Source organism: Myzus persicae, unplaced genomic scaffold, assembly GCF_001856785.1.
Source record: "Myzus persicae strain clone G006 unplaced genomic scaffold, MPER_G0061.0, whole genome shotgun sequence".
Taxonomy (NCBI): domain Eukaryota; kingdom Metazoa; phylum Arthropoda; class Insecta; order Hemiptera; family Aphididae; genus Myzus; species Myzus persicae.
In genome coordinates, this window is record NW_019102974.1 from 135,795 (window position 1) to 148,655 (window position 12,861).

The 12,861-nt window shown below is 28.2% G+C and overlaps 1 protein-coding gene across 1 annotated transcript in view; it reads right to left on the bottom strand.

Annotated features, from left to right (window-relative positions):
- LOC111033507 overlaps positions 1 to 8,066 on the bottom strand; it is a 63,070-nt gene extending 55,004 nt beyond the window's left edge. The window contains exon 1 of the mRNA XM_022314270.1: positions 7,686 to 8,066. Within this exon, the coding sequence (XP_022169962.1) occupies positions 7,686 to 7,752 (67 nt within the window). The 5' untranslated portion in view covers positions 7,753 to 8,066. The remainder of the gene's footprint in view (positions 1 to 7,685) is intronic.
- Between the last annotated feature and the right edge of the window lie 4,795 nt (positions 8,067 to 12,861).

Sequence of the window (12,861 nt, forward strand, 5' to 3'; positions counted from 1 at the left end):
GACTCTTTTAAAAAATGTGGTGTATTAAGTTCGATATGGGTTATTTTCCACGCGAATCGATTCTTTTGATGAAAAAAAACCCAAGTGTCCTTGTTAATATCAGTTTTAATGTTTAGAAAACTAAAATATCTTCCAAATCGGTTGATATGAAAAAAAAACTTTTACAATAGATATAGTAGTACGCGTTATTGTTCCCTAGTGTAATATTGTTCTTATTGAATTTCGGTTGGTTATACGAATTTCATATACATTATAGAAGTCCGATTTATACGAAAATAATATAATATCATCAATGTTCTGAAATCGTCTGTACATATAACTTCTTATAATAACAATAACGTTGGTGTTAGTTTTAGAAATTAATAGTGATTAAAAAAAACAACAAACAATATTGTTCAAAAATACCTACTTAGTGTGTTTTGTTCTTCAACAATTTGAACTATTGCTGTAACAATGAATTCTTAAAAGTCACGATTATGTACAGTAACTGGAACTCAAACACAAAATTCTTGTGCATCTTATGTATATCTTAATTCTTGAGTTTGTATTTTAAATCTCAAGCACCTATCTATCTTAATAAAAGTTTAAAACACTTTTATATAAGTACTAACAAATTCCTTGATATATTTAAATAATAATAATAATATGAAATAGCTTTTAAATTGGTTCCTATATAGTAGTTTTGTTTTACATAATATTCTTTGAAGTAAAATTTAAAATGTAAATTCTAAAATTTCGCGAAGAAATTATTCAAAAAGATATAAAATATGTGTAGTATTAAAGCTTCTATTATAAAGTTTTTTTTTTTGAGAGAGATTAATTTCATTTTTACACAAACCGTGTTCTTTAAATGGTTAATAAACCGTGAGCTTTTGTCGTGAAATGGAGTAACATCAAAATATGTGAATTCGCATATTTTAAAGAAGTTGAATGCATGATAAACAATAATTATGATAATAAGCGTAATGTATAATGACAAATCTATTTTAATAATTCCGTAAGCTGTTTCATCTCAGAGGTAACTTATAGGGGAAATACTATTAATTATTTAAATTTAATTGCATCAAACTTTTCGAAGCTTTAATAATATCGAAAATATACAAACGAAAATAAATGTTTTATTTGTAAATAATACATTTATTGTAGGTACTCACAGTACTATATTAGAAAGTTTTCAGTAATAAGAAATATCTCAATTAATTTAACTTATAACGGATGCGTACAGAATTTTGATATCAGAAGATGGAACGTAGGTAGGTAGTGTATATAGCAATGTACATCCAAAAAGTTTTACTATATTTACATTTTTAATATAATATTAAATTAACTGACTTTCAATTCAATAAGTTCTATGGAGTGATAATTTTCTTCTATACTGTCTAATTGTTCTATATATCATATTTTTATTCTTGTGTAAAATTATCGAAAACTTAAGAATACAACGTATAAATAATATTGGTTATAATTTTGTTCCTCTCGTGACAAATATTTGATTATATAGGTACGACCGTTGCGTTTTGTGTTTATGTTACACATATTTTTAAAACAATTTATAACGAAAATTTTTAATATTAATCAAACATTGATAATAAAATGTAATAATGCAATTTAAACAGTTTAATTAAATGCTCTAATAGTAAGAAGTGTGTGTTACGTCATATTCAAAGGTTCAAATCATTGATTCGGAGTACCACCTTATTTACAGTTTGATAATATACCTATATAAACTAACCCGTGTATTTTATGTACACGCGTCGACTTGTCGATTTCCTCTATTTGTGTAAATTGAAAAAGTCTTTTGCTGAGAGATCTGATACGACAGATTTTTTTTTTATTAAGAACGTTTTGATAAATCATATTATTGTTATAAATTGCATTCTTTGTTATGTCACAGAGATCGATTTTTACGCAGTAAAGAAAAATATTTAGGTACAAGCTGTTTTCCGAAAATTGCAAGAATTTTATTTATTTTTTCACATCAAAGTGTTGAGATTGTTTTTATAATATAGGTAGTAATTGAAAATAAGAAAATCCATTAGAAAATTTAATATTGATGTTTTGTGTAATATTTATAAATTAATGATTTTATCGTTCAAAAATAAAAATGCGCATTAATACAAAGTCTTGGGCAAAGCTAATGCATTCAATTGGACTTGGCTTGTTTTATAATATTCAGTTAACATTTGTAAATAAGTACTAAATAGCACACATATATACCTGCCCAGTCAACTGTTCTAAAAAATTCATTATTTAATGTTTATTAATATTTTTTAAAATGCATATATTTTGAAAGAATGGTTTGAAAATTAGACAATTATGTATAGTTGAAACTTGAAGTACCAAATTAAAACAAATGTTTTATCTTAACTGCTGAAGGTTTTTAATTTAATTTTAAGTCTTAATTATAACTTCGAAACACAACACGTACATATTTCAACACAATTTACCTCAAGTTTATTTGAAGTTTGGTTTAAATAATTTGAATAAGTACCTACCTTATAACTAAACAAAGAAATCAAAGAAAGGCTGAACAAATGAGAATGATGAAATTAATATGTATCACATTTCCCAAAAAAATATACAGATAGGTATTATAACAATAATATGAAATACTATGTATCAACTTTCGAATTATATAAAAGAAAAAGAAAAATAATTAATTATAGTTTTTAAAATAATTTATTATGAGCAAACGTATTGTTAAATATTGATTTTATTTTGATACAATGTCATGTTCTTCATATTTTAATATTTCAATCAACCTATTGTATCGGTTTTACAATTATTTGTGTTTATTGCTCATTAGTTTATTACTTTATATACCTCATTGATCTACAGAAAATACTTTTTTCGTGGCAAACGCGCTTCATAATAATTGTCGTAGGTATACTTTTAGTATAAATAATCCAATAAATTTATTGGATATTGAATACACATTATTTTCAGTACTTAAGAATACCGATTTTTTAATTTTTTAAATAATTTAGCGATAAAAAGTGAAGAAATGTACGATAATTTCTAATAAAACCATGCCGACTTTGGGTATCGTTATTAATTACCAACCATTACTGTTTTTATGGTTCAATGATTTATTAGATGTGCGATAAACAAAAAACTTTAAATAAATATTAATTTATACAAAGAATTTTTAATTCAATGTACGAAAATTACGATGTATTGTTTCTCAGTGCAAGTATGATTTGTCATCAATTTTCGGTAACATCGAGGAGTTATAAATAACAATATGCATTTCTACAATCGTGTATTTTAACTTTAAATTTTAATGCTTTGAAAATTTAAGTACCTACCCATGTACAATACACATAATGATGTATAGTATTTTAAATTGAAAAATATGTAATCAATCAACGGGTTATCTGCGGTATGGTCACAATAGCTGTAGATTTGAAAGCTTATAATTTATGAGGGTGGGTTAAATTAAAAAAAAAAATTAAGTTGGTTTTATTCAAGACATGTTCAATATTAAAATAAATTATTATTTTAATATTATATTATTTAGCTTACTTATTGATGCGAATGCTGTGCAGGAAAGGAAGTTAAGGTAAGGTTTAATTTGAATATTATATATCGAGTTCATGGTATAATGTATAAAATAAGATTGTACAATAATATACCTATATATATATAAAATATCTATTAAGCATTCATGTTTTATATCACTGGTCACTGTATACCACTATACCAGTTACCGCAGACAACATCTATTGAATAAATCAATTATTTAATAATAAATGTATGCATATTATATTGAAGAGTTATTAGACCATAGTCCGTTAAGATGTGCAGGTAACAATTAATAGTAAATACTACCCTTGCAATTAGGCTGTAAAGCATATTATTATTACTATTTTATAGTTAACGCACTGGTTTATAGACTTGTGCGTGAATATTTTTAGTATCAAAACAAAATATCAGACTTTGAAAACGCACTAGGTACATGTCCTAATAACATAAACATGATTTAAGTATCATATTACACCCTTTGCGCTAATTTTTTTTTTTGTGTAAATGGAACGTTTAGAATTTAAATAAAGCATAACATTACAGTTCATATTTTATACGATTTATAACTTAAAATAATTATTTGATTTAATTACTGTATACATTTTACATTTTAAATATCGTATTAATATACGTAATATAATATATGTATAACACGAGCCTATATTTATGTGCACACAATTATATTTTGGTATAACTGCATTTCTAAAGGTTAAAAATTATTTTAAATATCGATAAACTTGAATAAAAAAAAAACAACTCATGTATAAATATATAATTATTTTATAAGTAAAACTAAATTAAAAACAGAAGTTTGTAAAAAATGTTGCGCCAATTATGACACAAAAAAAAATATATTGAATTATAATCGACTTATAAATATCAAAAATCGAAGCTTATTGTAAATTGCGGTGTTAGAAATTGAATAATAGTGGTGGTAGCTACCTAATATTATTATGATTATGCATATATGCGCAGATCAATCATTTTAACGAATAACTATAAATAATATGCTTATATGCGGTTTAATGAAAATATACGACAAATATTGAAATAATAAATTATTTCATAAGGCGTTTCAGAAAAAAAACCGAATACATAAAAACATTATGTTTTTTTAACAAAGTTATGATATTAATATTTAATTGTACACATACGATCATTCAAAAGTACAGGTTTCAATGTAGTAAAAAAAAATATTAATAATTATTATTTATAATATAATAATTATAGAAATAAAAAAATACGAATCGAGATGATTCGAACAAACTCATATACATAAATTAAGTAAATACATAAAACTGTTGATTTTCGAATTAGTTTATACATTAAAATATAATTCAATATTATAATTGCTTTGAAGGTGAGTGTTGTTTTTTTACACAACATTCGTCGTTCTTGGTAGATAAAACATAAACAAGTAAACTGAGAAAAATATTAATGAAAACAATATAATATTAAGTTTATGCAATAATTCACCCACTAACATTTAATTTTGTTTTGTTTACAAAAATTCTCATTAATACTTCATAAGTTGGATCAACTATATGAATATTATAAGTTACGACACATAAATCCTCGCTTAAACCTTAAAAATCATCAATGTACCTTTTTTTTTGAAATATGTTCATTTGAATGTAATATAATAAATTAATTAATGTAGAGATTAAAATATAGGTACAAGTTTTGAAAAGCAAAAACACTAAAGCGTAAAATAATTTTCAATTTAGAATATTAATTTTTCGTTGTCTTTGAAAAATTACATAAAGTGTTCACTACATAATGTAATTAATTTTATAAATTAAATTAAATATTTTTTTTACTTTTCTATCGATAATTTCGTCAAAACTAAAATATCTATGATTTAAATTTTCGCAAGTGGAAATGTATAGTGCTTAAGGGTGTTTCAGATTGAAAACGAGCACTCCAAAATTGTTCGTAAATATACCTTTTTTATATTTTGGTCGGTATAATAACCAAAGTAAAAACTAGTAATTAACATGATGTACAACAATGTAGCCGTGAAAACTTAGCATAACCTTAGGTAATATCATAATCTAAAATCGAATTTATCGTTAATTGAATTAAGGTTTATTGTTGTGGGGTGTAGTGTGTATATACTGTACGGTGACCTACTCACGAAGGTGTTCGAGACCTTTTCAGGCACTCGAAGAGTAAAAAAAGTAAGTTATAACAAATACCTATGCAACACAATAGGCTTATAAATCTGGGTCTAATATTTGCGATCAGAAAGATCACTCTCCGATACAATATTATTATAAACAGAGAATACCATATCAATACGTTTGCGTTAAGAAATTGTAAATTATATTTTGTTTTGAAAATGTTTAAGAACTATGAGTAGGTATGATTTATTATTATAATGTGATATCATAGAATGATTTAGAGTACTTCAGTTGTTAAAGGGGAATTCCTCACTATATCTATAAAGGTTGTCACATAGATTTTGCCATACATGCTCCAATGCATATTATATATATTATATGTTATGTGATTAAAAAAACGTCCATACCTATAGCAATAAATAAGCTCAAAGAAAACTTGTGTCCAATATTGTATATTAATATAGCATGTTATTATTTTAAAGCACGTTTTTTGTGTACTGATATATAGTATGGCTAACTTATGAGTTTGCTACCTTTTGTACGTAGGGGGACTTATAAAATATGTCAATTCATCATAAAATAATTTTTATTCAAATAAAAAATCTATGTTCTATTTTTCCATCAGCGTATGAACAGTGAACACCCTTCAAAGCGCGCAGCGACTTCAAGTTTTATTTTTGATTTCAAAGAAAATACTCGTTTAAATTTTTAGTGACAAAGAAAAAAATATCATGCACCTTGATTTTCAATTTTTTCCCCATATTATTTACGTAATTACGTTTTGTTTTTCTCGGATATTTATACATTCAACAATTTCGTAACTGTTTGCTATAATATTATAATAATATTGTATTATAATAATTATATAAATATTGTTACATAATTTAGCCTACATGTAACGCGTGAACGATGTAACATTATCTTTGAAAATCTTGAGCTTAATGCAACTACGTATGTAGGTATAATATTGTCTGTTGTCGGTGTTCAATTAATTTTTTATGTCACTTTATTTATGACTACCCTAATAGTATAATAAATAATAATATAACCTCTACAATTCCTGCATATACACACCACCTCATGGCTATTATAGCGGTTTTATTTTATACCTATTGTTTTTACGAGTATATAATATGGACATTGGACATAATATGGTGTACACGCTGGCCGTCCTTATAGGCTCGTGGTGAATACACAAATATAAATTAATTCGGGGAAAATAATCAAAATGTGCAGCCACGCAGAGGAATTATTTCAATTTTTGTAATTATTTGTACAAGTAATATAATAACAGAATAAAGGTAAGTAAGCATTTATAAGGTATATTTATAGACACGAAAAACAGTAAATTTAATCGTTTACTTAATAATATAATCATAATATTGTATTGTCATTGTGTCTTATTATCAAATATAAGATATTGTCCAGGCCATTCGTAGTCTTTCTTTTTGTTGGTTTTAGTTTAAATTTTGAAGCAAGTTATAAGAATTTTAAAATTGTACATTTAAAATACTCAAAACCCATTTCAAAATTTAAGCATAAAAAAAAATCGATTAGTGCCTTAAAAATAAAATACCATACAAATGTTATTATTATTAATATATTTATAAAATAATTTTCCCTTAAAACTTAGTAAGTCATAATAGGCAATTCTCTTTTAATATAAAATATCAGAGTAAAATGGATAATACTGAATTTTAAATTGTGTTTAAATATTATGTATTAGTAGACGGATATACGTGGACGACACACGTGGGTATGACGTCCTCCTCCTAGTAACAAAGTACATGGCGAATCAGAAAACCGAAATGAAGTTTGGACATCAAATAATAATTATCAACTGTTGTCATTTTGTAAATGTTGAACAACCCGAGTGGTAAGTTTAAAATAAAAGTACCTAAATGATAACCTAAGAATTCACAGTCGAAGATCAACAATTGGTCCGTCAAAACCGTGTCCGAAAATCGTGGCCTCGTCCGCCGTGCGCTGTGGACGTCCCTATACAATGTGTGCACACGCGAGATAGAACAGACTTACCCGCCGACGCCAGACCGCAGGACAATCCAAGAGCGACGAAACTGATCAGAACCATGGTTCTAATCATGGTGGTTCAAATTTGACGGTTGAAAAAATGTCCGAAACGACGATAAATCCCACGGGCACCACTTCTGCAGCGATGAGTAATAGTGACTGCAGTTATCGGACAGACGCGCTCGCGTGAGTACGAGTCCTCCGATCGAGTCTCTCGGCTCTGGCGGTGCGGGTGAGTAACGTTCGAAATTTGATTTTTCGAAAACAAAAAAACCGATCACGTGCGCGTCTGTGTACTCGCCTCGCGGTCTGCGCGTACAAGTGCGGTGCGATACGCGTTACGTCGCCCGACCGGCAGGAATGGCAATAGGTCGCCGCCGCCGCCGCCGTCGTCGTAGTCGTGTCGTCGTCGTCACCGCCGCCGCCGTCGCCGCCGCCGACAACTAATCCGCACCGATCGTGCGCATTAGTGCACTGTTTCTGCGACGGAGAGACGTGGCGAGTGCGCGCGATCTGACATTTTGGCCGCCGGGAGTCGCGCGTACGTCGTGGTCGCCGGTCTAAAACCTAAATGCCACGTTCCCCCGTCCCTTTTCGCCGTCTGGGAAAAGGTTTAGTCGGTGTACAATTATTATTATTATTATTATTATCGTTATTACTATTTGCCGAGGCAACCTTTTCGATATTATGCTCAGTGCACCGACGACGTGTAGTGCACGTACGTTATATCGCGGTAGGTAGGTTAGGTACCTACGCATATTTCGAATTTGAGAGAGTGAAAGCTCGCTCGAAAAGCTAAGACCTTTTTCGTGTTGTACATACATCGCACACACGTGTAGGTACGTACATGGTTTATGTGTATACCGTGCAGTAGGTATGCGTTTTGGTAATATTTTCACTTTGTGTGCAGAATTCCATTTTAGTGTCAAAAGTACAATGTCAGAACAATGCAGTTCAAATACACGTAGTGACGTATTATACATGTAGGTATAGGGGTAACACTCATTTCAAATTATGCATAAGTAACATTATTCACAAGTATAAATAGATACTATTGAAAGTTTAATTTTGTCAATTTAAAAAAAAAACGTGAGTTTCTTGGTCGTCTTAGGCACTGCAAATGTATCATGCCACTTATTATGCATTTGGGCAGCGTTGCTTGGGGCTTGAACTACCTTCCCTGAATGATTGAATAAAATGTAGAAAACTAGACTTTTTCCTTTAAATTTGAAAAATCATATCAAAATTAATTATAAATATAAGTTGTATGATTGTACATCGTAATATATTACATATCGATTTCTACATTGAAAATATGTATACCCAATTGTATCGTTTTGTTTAATTATTATTCTACGAATATAATATCATTTCTTTTAATATAATTAATAATAATGACATAAGATTTGGATCATTGATACAATATTATGTATGATACAATTCCGTATGGATTTTTTTCTATATAGTTATAAGATCAAAACGTGTTTAGTAGGTAGTGGTTTTGCTGCCTTACTGGTTTTCTTGTTTATAAGCATATATCAAATGCGTTGAGTATAGTAATACATAGTTAAATGGTTTAACATTTTGGATATCGTTGGGTATAACCTATGTTTTTGCTTGAATAGAAATGTACTTATTATTCCTGGTTGAGATCAAATTATAAAAATATATTACGAATTATTTATAAAAATATTTCTATTCTTTTATCATATCATTATGTTATATTGATATACTTTAATGATGATAATATAATAGTTTGATCTTTGATGAAAAACAAGTTTTGAAGTAGAGTCAGTAGGACACCCCTCAATATAGTAGTCCTGTTCATGTATGGTATATTGTTTGTACATATTACTTATTGCGTTCAGTGATACGCTACAGATTGTAAAATCTATTCTCTCCCTTAATAATAATGAAAAAGAAACTTTAAACAAAAATAATGTTCTACAGTAAATCAACTATAAAATTCCTCAGCATCTTAACATATTTCGTTTATCTCTCTTTTTCGTCATTGCCACATTTTTCAATTAATTAAAAAAAACTAATCATAGTCAAAAAAGGCACTATAACACTAATGGTTAAGCTGGATTTTTAATAAGATTAAAACGCAATATGATCCTTATATTAATTTAGTTTTAATAAAATAATTTAATACTTATGAAAATACGTTTTTAAGACAAAATTCACTGTTTTTTTTCATTGAAATATATAGTTACCAACATGGTTTTTTTACATATTATATTTACGTGCACAGCAATATTATGTGTATCTATAAAATATGTTCTATGATTTTATAATCAATGTAATATAATAAACTTTAAGCTATTACCATTGTTTATTTATTTAGGGAAAATAGAATTACTTGACATTCAATTTAATGTATAACTTATGAAAATAAGTGAAATACTAGCATTACAAAATGTTTATTTTTTATGAAGAGGTACTAACATCATTTTATCGCCTACGTAGGTTGCATAGGTAAGCTGCAAATTTAAAAAAACCTATCACAAATTGAATGTTTGCGAAACGCGTCAATAATGTTGAATAATAACGCAAAGATCAATAAGATATTATGGTTAAATAAGTCAAATAATGATAGTTAATTATTGATGAATGATGAATTTTGTGTTTCGGTTTTTATAAAATTGTTAAATTTCATACTCAGTGGTTTAGAGAGAAGGCACTTTATCACAAAATCATTTAAGCAACAAATAAATCTAGTGTTATCTCAAAACAGAAATTGATGCCGAAATTATTTCAACACGTGGAGAAGAGTCAACATTTTTAAATAATCAACACATAATGTACAACTCAAAAATATTCATTAAGTTTGGGGTAAATGGAATAGAAATTCTATGAATATGATTACTAGGAGGAAATTAATACAAATAAGCTGTAACTCGCTGAATATAAAAGAGTAAATTTACTTCAACATTTATATTTGTGTTATTTTGAATAACTTGTGCGTACATTATAATATGTTGTACCTGGTGTTACAAGCCAATATTGTTTAAGTCAAATTAATAATTGTAAATAACTGTTTGATTTTCATAATATTAGTCAACACCGTATTTCAAATGGAACGTCGATAAATCTCGAAACACATGCTTACCTAATTTACCTATAAGTTAGTACAAAAAATAGTAATAAGTATACATAGTTGTAAGAATTCATATGATTGTCTTGTCAATACAGAGTGACTGTTTCACACTTGCCTCGAGTGCCTCGTAGCATTTGAGACGGGCCACCACGCCCGGAATCCTCGCGAAATTGTTCCCGCGATTACGTCGTCGGTCGTCTGAGTGTTGACGTCGTCCTGCACTCTGCAGCGCAATATGGTTGTTTTTTCGCTACTCGTGTTATTATGTTTACTTTTTGAATGATAAATATAGATAGGTACGATAATAAAATATACAAATATTTCGTACCTGTAGCAATGAATAATTTGTTTACGAATTATGAGAAATAATATTAAGATGTGAATTTCTCGAATTACTTTCGTTTATAAAAAATAAGAAACAATTCATAACCGTATATCTTAAGAATAATGTATTTAGATCTATACAAATCAGCAAAAGTCACGTTAAGTCGAATAGATAAGTGTATAGATTGGAAATTGAAAATTGAAAATTATGCGTCATATCACATTGCTTAACATTTTATGAAAACTAAAATAGGTACTGTGTTAATCTGTTAGAGATTCAGTATATTACTAATTACTATGTGGTTAAAAATTAATTCAATTGTGATGTTTTCGAGGATGTGGTTATTTCCACAAGCATTAAACATTCGCATGTTACAATACCATATGTAATTATAATTACAAACGATATATTATAATTATAAACGAGACAGTTTAAGAAATAATTATATAGGTAAGTTATATGTGTATGGAGATATTTGGAATTAGGATATATCGATTTAAGTGATGAGTGTATTACAAGAGTATTACAAGTATTACAAGTATTTGATTGAAATGTATCAAACATTAAAACTCTTCACTAACCGTCGTATTGTTTTATTTTTAACACAACGTGACATAACCTCTTCTGTTTAATTAAATGTTGTTTTCCAGGAAACATTAATTCATAGAAAAACGGAACAAAAAAGTTATAATTAAGTGAAATTAACATAATATATTTATATGTAGATACTTAACCAATAAAATACATTCTATCAGTGAAACTTTTTGATCCTCAACTCAAATTGTTTACATTGTATTTTTATTTTTAACGTCCGCCAAGAACAAATCCAAATTACACGACTAACGAAGAAAACTTTGTTAATTTGACAATCATAAAAAAATCATCCATTTCTTAAGAAGATAGGTGGGTAACAACAATTTGAAGTTTAAAATTGCCATCCTGAATGGTTTGATATTTTTAGATACATAGCAACTTTTTGTTTTTGAGCCCGCGAAGTAATTTAATTAACGTTATATTAAAATTGCATGTAATTTTCAAAATAAATATGTCTACTAACTAATTGTGAGAATACATTTGTCGTCATTAATATTTGTGTAATGCAATGAACACAAAAGTTACTGCAGCGAGGTACCACAATTTGTATACAACTGCGTATTTAATTACTAATTAGTACTTGTCTTCTAAGTATGGCCTTAATAATTCCATCTGTGTCTCTACGCAACGGTTCAAGGATCAGTTTTTTGATGCAAGCAGGCCACCAGATGTACTTAGGTACCTAAGTCTCTTTTCGAGATGAGTAACCCTACCGATTTCCAGGTACGTTTATAAATAATTAAATATTTAATTTGTTAAACACATAAAACACACGAAAGAATAATATTGCGATCTTCTTTGTTTAAAATGTATTTTCAAAGATTTTCAGATGCCCCTACACCTAGTTGATGGAGGAAAAACGTGATTTTATGGGCCAGTTGTACCTTCTGCGTGTTTCAACATAAGTTAGCTAATCAAATGTTAATCCTCGATTAAATCTCTGAGTGTTGTGCGGTTGGTGATTTGCGGTTACGGTTAGTCAATCACCGATCAAAATACGGTTAGATTATTTTCATACAATATTTTCATTATTTATCAAGCATGATAAGGATATAGTATTTTGGGCGATCGTGTTTCACTGTTTCCCCGCCCTGTTGTCGAGTGGAGTTTTTTACACGTAAATATAATATTAAACTATACTGCAGCACATCGGCGATAAGTTA